Below are 20,944 nucleotides of genomic sequence, written 5' to 3'. Positions count from 1 at the left end.
CCTGTCCAGTGCTTGGCCAGTCTTGACATTACAAAAGCTAAATTATACAACTTCACATTTGGGAGGGCCATTACTCCAATGTCTTTAGAGGCCCAGATGTTCTTTAAATTCACTCTTGGCTTCTTGTTATTCCACAAAACATCTTTAATTAGCTTCTCAAAATTGACTAAATATGTGTAAAGGAATTCTTACAGGTAACATCATGGAAACATAACTGAACTGCGGGGCCACCATCATGTTAATCACATTAATTTTACCCCGTAATGTAAGATTTAAATTAGCCCATTTATCCAGATTTGTTTGTATCTTTAGGAGGAGAGGTTCCATCTTTGGAAGCATAATATCCTCCAGTTTGGGTTTAATATTATTCCTAAAGACTTCATACCTGAAGGTAAATACTTCAAAGTGAATGGAGTAATGGATCTAGAGTAACATGATGCTGATAGGGGCGTGCCCTCTGATTTGTACCAATTTATCTTATAACCTGACAACCTTGAAAATGACTCGACGCATGTGAGCAGCGCCGGTAGAAATTAAATGTTATCGTTAATACTGCTAAGATGCTGTCAGCATATAGAAATAACTTGCTCCCTGCCGCCTGCGTGAACACCTCTGATAGCCACGTTAGCTCGATTAGCTAAGATCAGTGGTTCCAGAAATATCGTGAAGAAGAGCGGGGATGAAGAACACCCCTGCCGGGTCCCACGACTGAGATGGAAAAACTCTGGCACCAGTCTATTTGTCAAAACTGCTCAGCAGGACATTTTTCAGGTTCTCTGGCAGCAGGTCAGTCACACGACTGAACAATGTGTGTGTGTTAGTCCCTGTAGGGAAATGACTCCTCTGCATTTAACCCATTCACCCAGTGAAGCAGGGCAGCCACCAATGCAACACCCGGGGAGCAGTGTGTAGGGACGGTACCTTGCTCAACCTCAGGGCCCTTCAGTGGAGTTGAACCACCGACCCTCCGATCATGGGGCAACTACTCTACCTACTGGGCTGTCTCTGAACAACTGGGTATAAAAAGAGGCGGAGTTTCTCAGGAATTAAAGCTGGACAGATGTTCATCTGCACAAAAACTATCAGAATTATGTTCTTCAGTGTTAAATTATCTACAGGAAGTAATCCAAACGTGATCGTCATCGTTTTATTTTGAAATGAACAGTGTTGCTGCTTCTACCTTCATGCTGTACGGTGGTTTAATCACTCACTTTGGTCACTGGAGGACTTTAAAACTGCTTAAAACGAAATAATTATAAAAACTGTCGTTGTTTGGATGCAGGAAGAAAAAGACTGAGGACAAATGAACGGATCCATCAGCAGCACCTGACGCTCGTCGCTCCAACATCGATAAAAACACTCATCACCTCATGATTCACACATTAAGTTGAGTTTATTATAAGAAACAACACAAAATACTTTCATTTTCTGATCCTTCACATTGCGACTGAAACACCTTTTAAACAGAAGCTGTAAATATGTCTGACAAATATGGCTGTCGTGCACTATAATGAAGAGGCTTCAGGATTGTGGCAGAATGACACAGAGTCATGCAGCTGATGTGTTGCTGATGTATAAAAACAGATTCCTGTGTTTCTTGACTTTTCGGAGCTTGTTGTCAAACACCGAGTGGATTTTTCTCTACATGCAAATCTTCTCATCTTTCATACATGAATCATTTCCTTCCAGCGGCTCTGAATCAAACTGCTGCTCTGAGGTTTCCAGGCTTTACTTTCTGAGCTCTTTCAAAGAATCCAGTTTACATGAAACTGCAGCAGCTTTGAAAGTTTGATTCACTTTTTTATTCTCACTGCTGCACAAACCTGATTTGACATGTTTGAGTAAAAACTCCAAGTTTAAACTGTAAAATGCAGCAAACGTGAGCCTCCTCTTAGTCTGCATGTTGGGACATGTGGTAAATACACTTGTTTTGGTAAATGTGGCTTCAGGGAGCCTTCGGGCGCTCCGACGGACGTTCTTGCAGACGTCAGAACATCGGCTGGACGGGCTCCAGCAGCAGTCTGCCTGAACCCGGGCCTCGGCTGTCGGAGTCATCGGCTGCAGGGATGAACAGAGTATCACAGAGGTGCACGTGCTCTGGCCTCTTCTTCTGCTCTGACTTTTGCAAACCTGCATTCATGACTGTGTGTTTGCTGTGAGCATGACTCAGCACGAGGAGGCAGTCACATGACAAACAGCTGTATGGATGAGATCTGCTCACAGTGCAAACTGCTTACTCATGATTTCTGTTCTTTATAAATAACTGAAATATTGACTCTATGAAAGACGAATAAAGCAGAAGATATAAGTGTGACGCACAGACAGCAACACCTCACAGTAATCAGATTACCAGATGAAGGTTAGTGATTACATTTCCTCCTCGCTGACAGGAAACAGCAGCACACCTGTGAGGACTCATAGCTTCACACACAGCAACACTGACATTAACCTGCAAACACAACGGCCTCCGATCATCAGCTGACAGCCGCTAACAGGCCAGTGTTCACACCTGTGCTGAGGTGGGACAGAGTGACAGTTTGGTCCGACTGATGCTGAAAAAAAAGTTCATTCGCTCAGGATTCTCGTCCTGACGCGTTTATCCTGCTGCTCCAGCACAAACAGCAGCGTACCTGAGCTATAATCACGGTTCCTGCAGGTCAGCTGATCATTCTGATGATCGCATGAATCTAAAACAGATTTCCTGTGAAACTCTTCACAGCTGTGACAGTCACACCGTGGTCACATGACTGAACCAACCTGAGAGCTTCAACTATGAAGTGCTGACCTTAGCGCAAGAGCATCGTATCAATAATGATAATAACAATAATGATAAAAATTATAAATATCATTATAATAATAATGATAATGATAATAATAATATTCAATTCAATTTTATTTATATAGCGCCAAATCACAACAAAAGTCGCCTCAAGGCGCTTCATAGTAATAATAATAATAATAATTATAATGATAATAATTATAATAATGATAAAAATAATAATAATAATAATAACAATAATAATAATGATAATAATCATATTTTTCATTAAAACTGTTTATGAGTTTCTCCAGGATGAATTTTAACACCCAAAGTTTGATCCTGTGCAACTATTAATAAACGATACTTACAGGAGACACCTGAGTCAGAGGCGGAGTCAGAGGAGCTTTGACAGTCTGAAGGAAAGAAATTAATTCAGGTAAACTTGTGAGTTGAATATGTAAAAATAACAATATCACGATAAAAATAATTAACATAACTTTCATATTTACGCACCACTGCACAGTTGAAAACACACAAACTTGAAAAACTTAAATAAAAAAAAATTGCTGCACAACCAGTAAATTTTTAAGCTAATGTTCAGGAAAAGTATTTCCTGTTTAGAGTTCAGGTTTGACTTTTCAAGTGTGTGTAACTTGACAAGTTAACTGCAATAAATTACAGGTAGTAATAAAATAAACTACTAACTCTTTTACGCTGTGTCCGCACCTACACGGGTATTTTTGAAAACGCAGCTGTTTCGTCCACGTAAACGGCGTTTGGAATCACCGAAAACGGAGATTTTTTTTAAAACTCCTTTTTTGCGTTTACGTGTGGACGAGGAATACAGAGTTCGTCACACAATGTCAAAGGTATGTGCCTTGTTCACGTCACGCTGATCGCACCTTATTTTTTTCCTATGAGATGAACTGCAGAATGGCAGATAGAGACAAAACACTGTTAATCTGACTGTCTGCAGGTTTTACACGCTTACGTACACAGATGCAGTTACTGTCCCTCCATTTACAAAGGCAGAGGCGTCATGTGTGATTATTTTACATGTAGTTGTTTTTTTCTGTGTAATAATATTTAACATTGCTATCAATGCATTTCTTAAAAATTGCCTCTCTGTGCAAAATAGGTTTAAAAACAAACAGCTGTGAGATCCTGTTTGTTCGTGATTTAAACCGGGGAACAAATCGTGGCAGGATCAGCCTGATGTTATTTGTATCCCGCTGTAACTTTACTGTATAAAGAGCAAAATTCCCAAAGTGCAGACGGTCTGCACTTTGGGAAGCTGTCTTAGAGGAAGAGGACATTTTTAACAAAAGCTTCTACAGTGGGGCAAAAAAGTATTTAGTCAGCCACCGATTGTGCAAGTTCCCCCACTTAAAATGATGACAGAGGTCAGTAATTTGCACCAGAGGTACACTTCAACTGTGAGAGACAGAATGTGAAAAAAAAATCCATGAATCCACATGGTAGGATTTGTAAAGAATTTATCCGTAAATCAGGGTGGAAAATAAGTATTTGGTCACCTCGAACAAGGAAAATCTCTGGCTCTCACAGACCTGTAACGTCTTCTGTAAGAAGCTTTTCTGTCCCCCACTCGTTACCTGTATGAATGGCACCTGTTTGAACTCATCATCTGTATAAAAGACACCTGTCCACAGCCTCAAACAGTCAGACTCCAAACTCCGCCATGGCCAAGACCAAAGAGCTTTCGAAGGACACCAGGAAAAGTATTGTAGACCTGCACCAGACTGGGAAGAGTGAATCTACAATAGGCAAGCAGCTTGGTGTGAAAAAATCAACTGTGGGAGCAATCATCAGAAAATGGAAGACATACAAGACCACTGATAATCTCCCTCGATCTGGGGCTCCATGCAAGATCTCATCCCGTGGGGTCAAAATGATCATGAGAACGGTGAGCAAAGATCCCAGAACCACACGGGGGGACCTGGTGAATGACCTGCAGAGAGCTGGGACCAAAGTAACAAAGGTCACCATCAGTAACACACTACAACGGCAGGGAATCAAATCCCGCAGTGCCAGACGTGTTCCGCTGCTGAAGCCAGTGCATGTCCAGGCCCGTCTGAAGTTTGCCAGAGAGCACATGGATGATACAGCAGAGGATTGGGAGAATGTCATGTGGTCAGATGAAACCAAAGTAGAACTTTTTGGTATAAACTCAACTCGTCGTGTTTGGAGGAAGAAGAATACTGAGTTGCATCCCAAGAACACCATACCTACTGTGAAGCATGGGGGTGGAAACATCATGCTATGGGGCTGTTTTTCTGCCAAGGGGACAGGACGACTGATCCGTGTTAAGGACAGAATGAATGGGGCCATGTATCGTGAGATTTTGAGCCAAAACCTCCTTCCATCAGTGAGAACTTTGAAGATGAAACGAGGCTGGGTCTTCCAACATGGCAATGATCCAAAACACACCGCCCGGGCAACAAAGGAGTGGCTCCGTAAGAAGCATTTGAAAGTCCTGGAGTGGCCTAGCCAGTCTCCAGACCTCAACCCCATAGAAAATCTGTGGCGGGAGTTGAAAGTCCGTGTTGCTCGGCGACAGCCCCAAAACATCACTGCTCTCGAGAAGATCTGCATGGAGGAATGGGCCAAAATACCAGCTACTGTGTGTGCAAACCTGGTAAAGACCTATAGTAAACGTTTGACCTCTGTTATTGCCAACAAAGGTTATGTTACAAAGTATTGAGTTGTATTTTTGTTATTGACCAAATACTTATTTTCCACCCTGATTTACCAATAAATTCTTTACAAATCCTACCATGTGGATTCATGGATTTTTTTTTTTTCACATTCTGTCTCTCACAGTTGAAGTGTACCTCTGGTGCAAATTACTGACCTCTGTCATCATTTTAGGTGGGGGAACTTGCACAATCGGTGGCTGACTAAATACTTTTTTGCCCCACTGTATAAAGTATTTACTTGCTTTCAGGTTTTATTCAAATGTTAGTCTTTTCAGTTGTTTCTCCACTTTTTTCCTGTTTCAAAATCAAACACCAGTTTGTGAGAAGATTATCTTCTTTTTTTTTTTAAACAGGCATCGGTTTTGCATTGGCATTGGCTAATTTGCCAATTGTATGTTAAAAATGTTTGTATTTTAATATTCAAAAATGTTTTTGCCCAAAACATATGTGCACTACATGTCAGTAAAAATACTATGCAAATATTGATGTCCTTGAATGCTGAATAAACACTGACTGATTGTATCTCTTGTACTTTATCAACGCAGTATCTAAAAACTTTGCACCGTAGTGGTTAAAATCTCATTCTAATAAGAGTTCAAAGCGCATTCGGTTGTTAGGTTTACGGGGTTATTGAATTATGGTTAACGGTTGGTAGAATTGTTTTTAACATTATCTGCCAATTAAATCTGCCACCCTTCTCCAAATCTGTGCCCCTACCTGGCCCCCCCAACAAAAATTTTCTAGACACGCCACTGGCTGGGATGGTCAATTTGGTAAAGTAAATCCGTTGGGCATCTTTCTTCGCCTTTAGACAATAATTCTGATGTAAAAGAGCCAAACAGGACAGGCAAAAAAAAAAAAATCAAAGATATCATTACCGACTCGACCCTCCCATTTATCCAGGATTAATACCAGCTACAGCTTGTGTTCCACTTGATAAATGGACTTATGTGTGTAATCTTTCTCACATGGTGTGTCGTAAACAGTGACAGAAAAATGTCTGTCACAACATCTGAGACTATTTAAATTAAGGCAAAGCTAAAACAATTTTGAGATTTAATTTAAAAATTAATTTCAGCAATCTTATTGTCACATTTTGTTGAAACGGGTTTGTGTGTGGAAATATAGTCATTAAATGATGTTGAACAGCATTTTGAAAAGTACATTAATGAGAAGAAGCTGGTTTGCTGGACACGCTTTCTGGAGTAGAGCCAAACATTTTTAATTGTGGAACCAACAGCACTCATGACCTTGTAAACTTTAAATTTTATGTGATGGTGGTGCAACTTAAATGAATAGAACCACATTCAGCATTATGATCATAAATACTTTGCCTATTGGTGTTGTTCTGGTAAAACTAGGTAAATCTCAATCACAATTTTGGCTTCCCACAATTAAATAACCATAATGAAGTGTGTGTTCTGTCAATACAATGTGAAGCAAAAACAAATCAAGTACTGCGGTGTATACAGCCTAAATAGTGCATCAGTGCACTGAATTTATGTTAGTAAGGCCAATTTTTTTTTAATTCAGGAATTTGTGCAAATATGAACCAGAATTCTTCTCTTTAAATGACAATGCACTATAAAAGTTTGGTTACAAAAATCATAAATAATTGTAACAAATAATCATAATTATCATTTTGGGAAAAATTGCGTAGCCCTATTTTCATCTGATGGAAGTTCTTATGAGGGCTTTGGACATCTTTGTCACGGCGGGGTGCGCCGATGTATGTGGAAACAGGACCCAAAAGCAGATGATGACGAGGAATTGTAATGATTAACAGAAAAGTGAACCTTTATTGCGATGACGGCAGGGAATGAACCAAGAGACCAAAACAAACAGGCAAAACACTAAGAAACAAAACACTATAAGGTACTAAGACCAAACACTATAACTATAACTGTGGAGTACATAAGCAGGCAAAGACAAAAACTAAGGCTAAGGTCAACATAACAAACGAAAACTAGAACTATAACTGGGGCGAGGTAAACAGGCTAAGACCATGACTATAACTGTAACTCTGGTGAGATTAAACAGACGAACCGACAATGGCATGAAGAAAACAAAAGGCTTAAATACAGACATGAGGTGATCAGGGGAAGTAGGGACACATGGGGGAACGGCTGACAGACATAAACCTAAAGACAGGACCAGGAGAGGAAAGCTAAATATAATGAACAAAGAACACATGACATTGTCAGAATAAAACAGGAAATGACAACACAACTTAACAGACCTAATACGTGATGAAATAAATAGAAAACCCCAAAACATAGAAAACCCAGGAACAATAACTGCCTAAACTAAAGGCAAATAGGAAATAACACAAAACTAATAACATATCAAAAAATACAAAGAAAACTCAGAGTGCTGGGTCGGAGACCCAGCCTGTGACAATCTTAATTGTCATAAGCATCACCTGCAGGGACACACAGCAGTATTATTTTTACATGCATGAAAACAAACAGAAGGTTCAGTGTTGATATTTTTTTGTTTCCCTTAAGTGTAAATCTGTGCAGTGCAAATTTCAATAAAACATACTCACAAGAGAAACCACAGTCAAAGTCAAAGCCTAGTTCGATCAGTCATTCTAATGTTGTTAATGATATTCTCTTAACTCTGGATTCTGGCAGCCCTGCTGCCTTTGACACAGTCAACCTCAATCGTTAAAACACACGCTGATAAAAAGGAAAACATATATAGATATCATTCTCAAATATGATATGCTGGCTCAAACGTGTCAGTGGTTTCAGTTTACTTATCTGGAAGGACTTTTTATTTCAGCATGTGCCCCCACAGCTCTACAGCAGCCCCTCTTAATGATGGTGCATCTGAAAGCTCAATCTTGGGTCTACTCTTGTTTGCACTGTACATGTTGCCACTAGGAGTCTATTTTTCTGTCTTTCTTTTTTAAACCGTATAACCTTTCATTTCACTGTTTTGCAGACAACTTGCATATTTGTCTTTAAAAGCAGAGAAAGATTCATTTCAACTGTTGCTACGTTGCCATGAAGACGTTAAACAGTGGATGTTCTTAAATTTTGAAAATTAAATGAAAACAAAAAAAAAGTCATTTTGCCAACTCTATTAGTAAATACATTGACAGTGTTCAGTGAAGGTATTTACACAGTAGTATCAGACACAGTTTAGTTTTTGTAATCATCCTGCAGTTTACTCAGCTTGGCCAAAAACTCTTTGGCCTTATTAATAAATAAAGGAGATTAATCACTATGTTTTACCACGACACACCAATGTAAATTCATTAAAGTAAATGCTGTAATGAAATTTCCTGTCACATTCCTTTTAAAACACATGCCACTTTATTTCTAAAGCACCAAAGGTCTGTACAAAAAGGGTAAAAGTTCAAGACAGATGAAAACTCACGCTGGTATAAAAGCCAAGGAGAAAAGGTGTTGGGTTTTTTTTTTTTTTTAAACGAGTTTTAAAAACAGCAGGAGAGTGTTTACCTGCCTGACCTCTAGCAGCAGCTCATTCCACGTTTTAGGAAAACTGCAAAGGCTCTGGATTTATAAAATGTCTTTGGGAGAGTCAAAAGCACCTGGTTAGCTGATCTACAAGCAGGTGATGGCGTGTAAGGGTGAAACATCTCAGACAAATAAGAAGGGCCAAGACCTTTAAGAGACTTCCAAACAAATAAAAGAATTTTAAAATGGATTGGAAACTGAATGGTAAGCTAGTGAAGGTCCACTAAACCGGGGTTTTTGTGCTCTCGTTTGCTTAAAAATCGTACAGCAGTGTTTTGTACCAGCTGTAGATGTGAGAGGGGGGCCTGGCTTATTCCAAACACAAGACATTAATCCAGGCGAGCGATGATAAATCCATGGATCAGAGTCTCAAGGCGGCATCTAGACAGGATGGGCTTCATTTTGACAGCTGCCTCAACTGAAAGATGGAGGATTTAACCACAGCATTGACATGTGAGTCGAGTTTTAGGCTGGGGTCCATTTTCACACCTAAATTAGTGATGCTGGATTTTTCGTGGGGGGCCAAAGAGGAAAGGTCAAAGTCAGGGATACAGCTGGAGGCACTGGATTTAGCATGACCTCAGCCAGTATTCTCTGTGGCAGAAGGTTTAGTGTGAATCCTGAACCTGTGAGCTGCAGGCATGAACAACAGTATTATTTTACATGTAAAGTAACACAGAGGCTGATCTGCTCTGATTTATTCTCTGTTCTTTGGCAAAGCTGCTTTCTACCCTCGCTCTAACTCAGAAAACATACTGCAGGTTCTCAGTGAGGGATACACCAACCTGATCATATCATGAAAATTAATAAACCCTTATGTGTAAGGGACACACTCCACTTAAATATTTACTTTCTATCTGTAATTTAAATCAATTAAATGTAACAGGGACTTCCAAAAATAGAAACCCACTGATCTGATATTTATTAGGAAAATAATAAAATAGTCAAAATCAAAAAAGAAAAGTCAGCTAGCAACGATCAAGTTGATGTGGATCCAGCTCTGTGAGACTGATATCAGACTGGTGCAGTAGTATCCTACATCATCAGTTATACTTACATGTCAGAGTAAAAACCGCTGGAGAAAGAAGAGGCCACTGTGAAGGAGAAAAAAGTATTCACATGGGTTTAAAATGTGTCGGTCACTACCAGAGTACAGAATAATGTGGCTTACAATTACACATCACAGAGCTCAATGCTACATGTTAGCTGACAAAAACTTACTGGAACTTGCTTTATTACCCTCGTCTTCGTCAGCACTTCCTGTAAAGACAAAGGAGGAAAAAAGTAAAAAAAAGTAAAAAAAAAAAAAGTAATCAGCTGCAACATGAGCTTAAAATGTATCAGTCAATATCACAGTACAGAATAATGTGACTCATATTATACAACACAGAGCAGCATGTTAGCTGAGGGAGACTTACTCTCACTGTCTGTGAGACGTTCGGTTTCCCCATCCTTCCCATCTTTAGCATCAGCCTTCTTATCTACAGTAACTGCTACACTTCCTGTAAAGACAACATACATTGTGAGCTACATGAAGGAAACTGCAAACTTTAGCAACACACTGATGTGATGCTGGTGATCGTTCTGATGGGACGGTCGTTCCTTTCATTGATTACTGCAGGTTCTCACAGGCTAAGGTGATAAGTGGTGCTGTCATGTAGTTAAGAGTGGGAGAGAATAGACCGGGTTATATTTGTAGTCTTAATTTAAAGATAAACGTGGGAATTCCCCAGTGTTCTTGAACACCTCACATCAAAGGAACGTGGAGGAAAGCCTGCAGGAAAGGAGTCGACGTTCCTAAAAACCTTTTTGTTCCAATTCAGAAAGTAAAAACATCCACGTCACACAATTTTTATTCACCATTATCAATAAAAAGTTATCAAAGTTTCATTTTAATGCAACAATGACTCTCATAGAAATTTGTTTCACTGGTCCTCTACATCCCACTCTGTGCCCCACAGATGGAGAACGACTGATATAAAAGAGGCACCGTTCCACATAAAACACACAGAATATGAAGAACATCTCCTACAATCTACTGGGTCCTAAACTAAACTGTTATGTGTGTCTGAGGAAGGAGAAGGAAACTGTTGGGTTTGTATTTTATTATTGTCATTTGTATTGAGAAACATGTAATCACTTGTGTTTAGATATTTATTTATATAGTTGATGGCATATTGAAAGAATGTCTCATCCTAGGAGGTCTGTAACAACTCTGTGAAGAGTGAAGAGGGGGGTGCGTTCACTCCTCTTCAGAGTGTTCTGGCATAGATCACACCTCCTAGGAGAGGTCGTATCTACTCTTTCTGATATATGGTATAGCAAACACACGTATATCTGTTTGAGTGTAAGAGCCTTTTGTTCAAATGTACCGCTAGACTCCTGGTACCAGCTTTGGGGAGTCTTCACAGGGTCACATGTTGACCCCACACACAGAAAAAATTAATATAAAGTTCAACAAACTATTTTGTATGAATCTTTGTTGGAGGGGCACCTACCATTGATTAGAGGAGTGCTCACAACGCCATTGCCAACTACACACACACACACACACACACACACACACACACACATATTAGTTACACACTTCAAATGTCCAAAAAGTCAACATTTAACTAAATCCACAGCAGAAAAATAAATGCTTACCTGGTGTAGGAAAGAGTGAAGGTTGAGCTGTTAGACACAAAAGTTTAAATTCTTCTGAGTTTTCACAAAAATCACAACTCATAAATGTTAAAGAGCAGTGACTCCACAGAAACTGAAAGTCAAAAGTACGTCTGAGTGTTTCTTCTGTTTGTTTCATAAAGTGAAACTGAGCAGCTGTCACAGACAGGAACCTCTGCACACACCTGACAGCAGCCATGTTTCACCTGTCAGGCTCATCCAGATATTAGGAGCTTTATACTGAACACAGGTAACCATGAGCCTGGCTGCTCTAACCTTTCTCCTCATGCTTCAAGTTTCTGTCTCCTCCACTGTTTGCCTGTTCACCTCCTCTGTGCTACACTGAACAAATACTAATCTGTTAAAGGTGTTAAAGGATGGGCTCAGACTGACTCGAGTCTCTGAGCATCAAACTTCATAAGAGAAAAATAAAGATGTTACCTTTGATGATTCTGGCTCCACGTCTGCGTCCTGTAAACAGACGTAACACAGACTGTCAGTGATGATGGATGAACTCAGTGGTTTGTTCTACATGCAGATGTGTCTGAGTGGAGACGGTGGAGGAAACGAGCTGCACACTATCAGCAAACATCAATCATTTCTGTTCTGCACAGAAAAACTACATTTATGTCCCAGAGGGCTCAAAGTTATTGGATCAGAAGCTGCAGACAGGAAAGTCTGACATCATGTCACATGACTGTGACCTTTGACCCCCTCATGGAGTCCTAATAGAATACTAAGTGAAGTGTTTGAAGGCTGACAGACTGGAGCAGCTGATATTCAACATTTCTTACATTCATTTCAATGATTTTCTTCATGTGTTTCAAATGTGATGATCAGTAACAGCTCCATGTCATCACTGTCTGAGACCAGGACAGTTTCATTTTTACAGGATACAAAGACAAACATTTTAACTCCACTCAGCAATAATTACACACAACAGCACACTGGACTTACTAAGAATGCATTTTTTATACAAGATCACACAGGCAACAACAGCAACAAGAGCAACCAGAGCCAAGACTCCTCCCACTGCAGCAGCGATCGGAGGTCCACATCCAGGTTCCGGTGGAAGGTCATTGACGTCTGAAACACAGACACAAGCTTCAGGTTGAGGTCACTGTCAGTTATTTGCTGCTGTTTGTTACTGAGATGTAGATTTGAAGCCACAGTCATGATGGAGTCAGTGATCTGACAGCAGTGATGTGGAGCAGCAACAGGAGGTCAGTGAGAGGGGACGGCACTGACACTGTTCATATCTGCAACTATTCAGTGATGCTCTGGAGGAGATCGCTGCTCTGCTTCTTCAGGGCTGCAGAGCTGGGCTACATGTGACATGCTAGCTTAGTTCTAGATGGACTGACATGGATCTGACCTCAGGACTGTGATCAGGACAGAATGATGCAGATCTGCTGGACACAGAGGAGCTCCAGGCTCTGACTGAAGAAACAGAGTTATGATCAACAACAGAGGCAATAAATAAAGTTTCTTACCCCAAGTCTTTGTAACATCCACACCAGTCGCCTCATGAAAGACTTCACAGCTGAACTTTGACAGGTCAGACTTCAAAATCTCCACATGGTCTCGTCTCTGGAAGGTCTCATCGTCATTTGGAAGAACTCCTGAGCTCGTCAGGCCGTCGTCTGCAGTCAGAACACGTCCGTTCCTTCTGATCCTCACGATGATGTCTTTGAGGTAGAAGCCTGTGGCGAGGCAGGTCAGGATGAGGTTTGTCTCCACTTTGGCCTTCTTTGCAAACATGTACACATCAGGTGGAGCTGGAAGCAGGAAATGGAAACTGTGTCACCACATTTGATACGTGATTATATGAATGTGGTTTATCTCTGAAATATTAAAGCAGTGTATGAAATTGAATGTCTTATATGCTGTAGCTGCTAAAAGCCACACTACAGCAAAAAATATGTTAACCTCAGAGAGACTGCAAAGACACACTGGTTGGGAATTGAGTTGCATTTTTTTTGTCTGAGATCAAGTCCAAGTAGTTGCAGTGACCAACAGTGCAGTGTCACCCAGAGGTCGAGCATGCAGCACCTTCAGCCTCCAAGTGAACAATTTTTCATCGAAAGACAACTGCACAGGTCACATGATGGGCCACAACCTGTGTCAGTCTGACTTGGACCAACTGAAATCAGGAGGATTTATCATTCTGAAATCCAACAGTCTGTGAGATGATGCAATCACAAATATTTAAATGTAAAGAAACTGGTTTGATCCAAAGATGGTGACCATCACAGTCCTGTGAGCATCCAAGGTCAAAGTTCAGTCTGACAAGTACCTCAGTATTAACACTGATAACAGTTTTAGATGTTGGTCTGTTTTTCTGTTCTAGAAAGTTCAGTCAGATGGCCCAACAGCATGATGTGGAAATCTGTCAATGGCAGGAAAATTAAGGTTACTAAAAGTGGTGCAACCAGCAAGCTGATCATTGTCCTCAATGCCTTTATGAACAGTGTGTGTTACAGCAAGCAAGGAGGAGTTGATCCAACATGAACTGTGACCTTCTGACAGCAGACACGGAGCTCCACACTGTGAGTTTGGAAGCTTTAAGAATTCATTTGTGCCTCATTCAATTCAATTCAATTCAATTTTATTTATATAGCGCCAAATCACAACATAAGTCGCCTCAAGGCGCTTCATAGATACAGAGAAAAACCCAACAATCATATGACCCCCTATGAGCAGCACTTTGGCGACAGTGGGAAGGAAAAACTCCCTTCTAACAGGAAGAAACCTCCGGCAGAACCAGGCTCAGGGAGGGGCGGGGCCATCTGCTGTGATTGGTTGGGGTGAGAGAAGGAAGACAGGATAAAGACATGCTGTGGAAGAGAGACAGAGGTTAATAACAGATATGATTCAATGCAGAGAGGTCTGTTAACACATAGTGAGTGAGAAAGGTGACTGGAAAGGAAAAACTCAATGCATCATGGGAATCCCCGGCAGCCTACGTCTATTGCAGCATAACTAAGGGAGGATTCAGGGTCACCTGGTCCAGCCCTAACTATATGCTTTAGCAAAGAGGAAAGTTTGAAGCCTAATCTTGAAAGTAGAGATAGTGTCTGTCTCCTGAATCCAAACTGGAAGCTGGTTCCACAGAAGAGGGGCCTGAAAACTGAAGGCTCTGCCTCCCATTCTACTTTTAAATACTCTAGGAACAACAAGTAGGCCTGCAGAGCGAGAGCGAAGTGCTCTAATAGGGTGATATGGTACTACAAGGTCATTAAGATAAGATGGGGCCTGATTATTTAAGACCTTGTATGTGAGGAGCAGGATTTTGAATTCAATTCTGGATTTAACAGGAAGCCAATGAAGGGAAGCCAAAACAGGAGAAATCTGCTCTCTCTTTCTAGTCCCTGTCAGGACTCTTGCTGCAGCATTTTGGATTAGCTGAAGGCTTTTCAGCGAGTTTTTTGGACATCCTGATAATAATGAATTACAGTCGTCCAGCCTGGAAGTAATAAATGCATGAACTAGTTTTTCAGCGTCACTCTGAGACAGGATATTTCTAACTTTAGAGATGTTGCACAAATGGAAGAAAGCAGTCTTACATATTTGTTTAATATGTGCGTTGAAGGACATGTCCTGGTCAAAAATGACTCCAAGGTTCCTCACAGCGTTACTGGAGGCCAAGGTAATGCCATCCAGGGTAAGACTCTGGTTAGATACCATATTTCTAAGATTTTCAGGGCCGAGTACAATAACCTCAGTTTGATCTAAATTAAGAAGCAGAAAGTTAGCGGCCATCCAGGTCTTTATGTCTTTAAGACATTCCTGCAGTTTAACTCATTGGTGTGTGTTATCTGGCTTCATGGACAGATAGCGCTGGGTGTCATCAGCATAGCAGTGTAAATGTATGCTATGTCTTCTAATGATGCTGCCTAAGGGAAGCATGTATAATGTAAACAGAATTGGTCCTAGCACTGAACCCTGTGGAACTCCATAATTAGCCTCAGTGTGTGAAGAGGACTCTCCATTTACATGCACAAACTGGAGTCTATTAGATAGATATGATACAAACCACTGCAGCACAGTACCTGTAATACCTACAGCATGTTCTAATCGCTCTAATAGGATATTATGGTCGACAGTATCGAACGCTGCACTGAGGTCTAGCAGGACAAGCACAGAGATGAGTCCACTGTCAGAGGCCATAAGAAGATCATTTGTAACCTTCACTAAAGCTGTTTCTGTGCTGTGATGAGCTCTGAAACCTGACTGAAACTCTTCAAATAAACCATTCCTCTGCAGATGATCTGTTAGCTGTTTGACAACTACTCTTTCAAGGATGTTTGATATGAAAGGAAGGTTAGAGATTGGCCTATAATTAGCTAAGACTGCTGGGTCTAGAGATGCTTTTTGAGTAAAGGTTTAACTACAGCCAGCTTGAAGGCCTGTGGTACATAGCTGATTATTAGAGATAGGTTGATCATATTTAAGATCGAAGAATTAATTAATGGCAGGACTTCTTTGAGCAGTTTTGTAGGAATGGGGTCTAAAAGACACGTTGATGGTTTGGAGGAAGTAATTATTGAAGTTAACTCAGAAAGATCAATTGGAGAAAAAGAGTCTAACTTAACATCAATGGTACTAAAAGTAGCTGTAGATAATATTACATCTGTGGGATGATTATTGGTAATTTTTTCTCTAATGATAAAAATTTTATTTGTGAAGAAGTTCATGAAGTCATTACTGGTTAACCTTAAAGGGATGGTTGGCTCAAAAGAGCTCTGACTGTTTGTCAGCCTGGCTACAGAGCTGAAGAGAAACCTGGGGTTGTTCTTATTTTCTTCAATCAGTGATGAATAGTAAGATGTTCTGGCTTTGTGGAGGGCTTTCTTATAAAGCAGCAAACTATTTCTCCAGGCTAAATGATGATCCTCTAGATTTGTGACACGCCATTTCCTCTCCAGATTACGAGTCATCTGCTTTAGGCTACGTGTTTGAGAATTATACCACGGAGTCAGGTACTTCTGATTAGAGACCTTAGTTTTCACAGGAGCTACAGTATCCAGAGTCGTACGTAGTGAGGAGGTGAAATTATTAACAAGATAATCGACCTCTGTTGGGGTAGCGTTCAGATAGCTGCTTTGCTCTGTGTTGGTACAGGGCATTGGAGATGATAACAGTGGGTGGATTATATTCTTAAACTTAGTTACAGCACTTTCAGAAAGACATCTACTGTGATGAAGTCTACTCTCCACCGCTGTGTAATCAATTATTGTAAATGTGAATGTTATCAGGAAATGATCAGACAGGAGAGGGTTTTCAGGAAACACTGTTAAATGTTCAGTTTCTATGCCATATGTTAAAACAAGATCTAGAGTGTGATTAAAGTGGTGGGTGGGTTCTTTTACATTTTGAGAGAAACCAATTGAGTCTAAAAACAGATTAAATGCCATGTTGAGGCTGTCACTTTTAGCATCTACATGAATGTTAAAATCACCCACAATAATTATTTTATCTGAGCTCAGAACTAAATTAGATATAAAGTCTGAGAAATCAGACAGAAACTCTGTGTAAGGCCCAGGTGGACGATAGATGATAACAAGTCAGACTGGTTTCTGAGTTTCACAGCTGGGGTGGACGATGTTAAGCATCAGGCTTTCAAATGAATTAAAAGTCTGTCTGGGTCTTTGGTTGATTAATAGGCTGGTGTGAAAAATTGCTGCCACACCGCCCCCTCGGCCTGTGCTTCGAGATTTCTGGTAGTTAGAATGACTCGGGGGTGTTGATTCATTTAAACTAACATAATCATCCTGCTGCAACCAGGTTTCTGTAAGGCAGAGTAAATCGATTTGTTGATCAATTATTAAGTCATGTACTAGCAGAGACTTGGAGAAGAGAGACCTAATATTTAATAATCCACATTTCACTGTTTTACTCTTTGGTTCAGATGTGGATACTGTATTGTTCTTTCTTTGTGATTGTTTATGTTTAAGTTGTTTGTTGCTGGTTTTTAGTTTGTTTTTTGTCTGTTTGGAAGCTGACACAGTCTCTATGGAGATGGGTTTTTGGGGGGGTAGCAGGAGGAGAGAAGCTGCAGAGAGGCGTGTAAGACTGCAACTCTGCTTCCTGGTCCCAACTCTGGATAGTCATATTTTGGGGGGTTTAATAAATTTGTCCATATTTCTAGAAATGAGAGCTGCTCCATCCAAAGTGGGATGGATGCCGTCTCTCCTAACAAGACCAGGTTTCCTCCAGAAGGTTTGCCAATTATCTATGAAGCCCACATCGTTTCTGGGACACCACTCAGACAGCCAGCAATTTAAGGAGAACATGCGGCTAAACATGTCACTCCTGGTCTGATTGGGGAGGGGACCAGAGAAAACTACAGAGTCCCACATTGTTTTGGCAAAGTTGCACACCGATTCAATATTGATTTTAGTGACCTCCGATTGGCGTAACCGGGTGTCATTACTGCCGACGTGAATTATGATCTTACTGAATTTACGTTTACCCTTAGCCAGCAGTTTTAAATTTCCTTCAATGTCGCCTGCTCTGGCCCCTGGAAGACAATTGACTATGGTTGCCGGTGTCTCTAGCTTCACATGTCTGAGAACAGAATCACCAATTACCAGAGTTTGACCCCCGGCGGGTGTGTCGCCGAGTGGGGAAAAACGGTTAGACACATGAACGGGTTGGTGGTGTACCTGGGGCTTCTGTTTAGGACTATGCTTCCTCCTCACCGTCACCCAGCCGCCCTCTTTCCCCAGCTGCTTGGGGTCTGCCGGGGAACAGCTAGCGGGGCCTACGCTATCTTCGGCTGCACCAGCTACAGGGGCCTGGTTAGCTACAGGTGAATGAAGGGTGCGAAGCAGAGTCTCCAATTCAGTAATCCTGGCCTCCAGAGCTGCAAATATGCTACATTTGTTACAGATATCATTACTGCTAAAGGAGGCCGAGGAGTAACTAAACATCTGACACAATGAGCAAGAAAGTGCAGGAGGGACAGGTGAAGTAGCCATGGTGCTAACGAGTCGGCTACGAGCTAAGCTAAGCTAGCGAGACAGTACAGAGACAGTGAGTGAATACTTTGGCTATAAATTAGGTAGTGAGTACACAGAAAGTGTGCTTCGGATGAAGCACGTGAAGATTATACTATGAAAGAAGAATGTATTTAAAAGTTGTTAATTAAATTGCTAAGCAAATAAGCTACTCAGAAACACCACTGTGTTTGAGCAGGAACAGGAAGTGATACTCTACCACAGAGCGAGCGAACACCAAGTGACAGCGCCACTTGGTGTGGTGGCGCCATTCAGTCAATGCTCTGAATATCAGGACATCACAGAGTCATTGCAACATAAGTTATTCTACATTTAATGTTCATTTTTATCAATGTGCTCCATTTTATCCTATAATCAATAATATAATTTATGACTATTAAAATAATAATTTCCTTATACTGGAATTGGTTCAAAGTTTGTAAATCCAAGTGTATAAATTGAGTTATTTTTCCTGAAATGGCCTGTTTTATTATGTTGGCTGCTTTATCCTGAATCGGTGAGAGGAAGCAGAGTGATCGGGGATAAGAGACCTGATGGTGAAGGTTTCCACGTTTACTGTCCCACACACCAGAATTAATTTAAAAACGTTTTTTTTAATGTCATACATACATTTCTTTTTGAGCTGCTGTTGTTCATAATCCAAGAACTTGCTCAGCCAATCGATGCACTCGTTCTCCAGGTATCCCTTGGTGTACTCTATCAGCACCTGGACCCTGTCCCACTTCCTCTTGGTTAGTTCTGCCTCCTGAATCTGAGCGACCCAGACTCCGCTTTTATCATCGAAGGACAGGAAGTAGTTTCCATCGTAGGCGTACATGTCCACGCCTCGGACAAACCTGAGCGTGCCGTCAGGCTGCGTCTCACCCTCACAGCCGTGCATCCACTGAAGAACGTGGAGGTCTGGAAGCAGGAGGGTGAAATAAGGAAGAACAAACAAAGGACAAGGAAATGAAGATTTAGAGGAGACGAGATGAGGAAGCAGGAACAACTTGTTCCTGACCTGAGGAACCTGATCTCAAATGGAAGCATTTTTCAATTAAAATGTTATTTTGTTGATGTCATGCAGGTCCTTCAGCTTTCGAGGGTCTGACCTGAGTCATTCTGCCTCATTTGCTCCATCACGATGCCGATGTTGACCTTGAACCACTGCTGCTTGCTCTTGCGGGATTGTGTGCCTCTTTCCCAGTAATCAGCAGGTAAACGCTCTCTCATCCACTCCTGTCTGGGAACCTTTGCCTGATTCTCGCTGTCAAAGTAGTCGACCATCCTGCCGTCCAGCAAACCCATGGCTGTGAACTGGTGGATGCCCGGGAGGCCGACAGGTTTGGAGAGCGCCGTGTAGATGTAGGTGAGGGAGTGAGTGTCTGAAAGTCACACAGGAGGGAAAACACAGGAGCAGGATGGATGAGCTCTGATGTTTTTACTGGGCAGGTATGTTTGCAGATCCATGGATCAGAAGCTCTGGCCCTTTGCTATTTCAGTCATGAACAATCAGTGAGCAGCAGTAAATAATCAGCTGTGTTATTTCTGTCACAGTTTGCAACTGAACGATTTTTCTGTTCTTGCTTCTTTCAAACTGTGCAGGTCAGAAATAAATCTTGTCCTTGTATTTGTAAATGGAGTCCAGGCTGGGAGGGTGGACAGATGCTTAATTTTGATCACCTTTCTGCTTGTGTTTCTTAACTGTAACTTGCCTTTGTTCATTAAAACAGAGAAGTGTAGAATATTCCTGAAACATGAGGGGGAAACACAGAGACCTCCTGAGAAGCAGTGAGAGCTCCTCAGCAGCACAGATGTGATCTGTTTGTCATTTAATGAGGACAGAGCACGGTGCTGTCCTCTGCACAGATCTCTTTAACCCCGCAGAGAGCTGTGATCAGGGTTAAGCGCCATTTTAAAAACATCCGGTATCAACTTCCTAAACCTTCTCTCTGACACATAATTTGCAACATTAAACCGGAAGTAAGACTGAAACTAATGAATAACCTCAACATTTAAACAAACATACCTAAAAGTAGGCTTAGCTGAAAATAAATGCATAACAACTTAACAAGTTCAACTCAATTTTTAAACGACGCTACATTTTACTTCCGATTTGAGCCCGTCACACGAACAAGTGTAAAAACACTAAAACTCACCGCTGTTTACCGTCAGTCCTGTCCCCACAAGGAACAAAACCGAGATCACGAACATTTTAATCCAAATTAAGTCATCTTGTCCGGAATAAACTCAGATTTATTCCCCTCCGTTGCACCGAATATTCCTCTCCGTGTCTGCTCCTCTCTGCTTCCT

General features: G+C 41.2%; 1 protein-coding gene across 3 annotated transcripts; it reads right to left on the bottom strand.

The window, feature by feature from the left end:
- Positions 1–1,409: 1,409 nt before the first annotated feature.
- LOC146548500 (H-2 class I histocompatibility antigen, Q10 alpha chain-like) lies at positions 1,410–20,944 on the bottom strand. 3 transcript variants are annotated; one of them, XM_085263492.1, is made up of 13 exons: positions 20,791–20,944; positions 19,744–20,016; positions 19,262–19,552; positions 13,124–13,408; positions 12,588–12,716; positions 12,072–12,101; positions 11,613–11,639; positions 11,465–11,500; positions 10,385–10,468; positions 10,188–10,226; positions 10,024–10,060; positions 3,130–3,174; positions 1,410–2,058 (listed from the first exon to the last, which is right to left on the bottom strand). In XM_085263492.1, the coding sequence occupies exons 1-12, from the start codon at positions 20,843–20,845 to the stop codon at positions 3,156–3,158; spliced, it is 1,305 nt and encodes a 434-aa protein (XP_085119618.1). In that variant the 5' UTR covers positions 20,846–20,944; the 3' UTR covers positions 1,410–2,058; positions 3,130–3,155. The 3 variants fall into 3 exon arrangements, with proteins under 3 accessions (XP_085119618.1, XP_085119617.1, XP_085119620.1); XM_085263491.1 differs by lacking the exons at positions 1,410–2,058; positions 3,130–3,174 and adding an exon at positions 7,249–9,599; XM_085263494.1 differs by lacking the exons at positions 1,410–2,058; positions 3,130–3,174; positions 11,613–11,639 and adding an exon at positions 7,249–9,599.

The sequence above is a fragment of the Mchenga conophoros genome, linkage group LG22, assembly GCF_057382185.1.
Source record: "Mchenga conophoros isolate Kocher_MC1m ecotype Shallow Benthic linkage group LG22, M_conophoros_male_GT1.1, whole genome shotgun sequence".
In the NCBI taxonomy this organism is placed as follows: Eukaryota; Metazoa; Chordata; class Actinopteri; order Cichliformes; family Cichlidae; genus Mchenga; species Mchenga conophoros.
The sequence above is the reverse complement of the archived record's forward strand: the minus strand, read 5'-3'. Positions and strand labels throughout refer to the sequence as shown.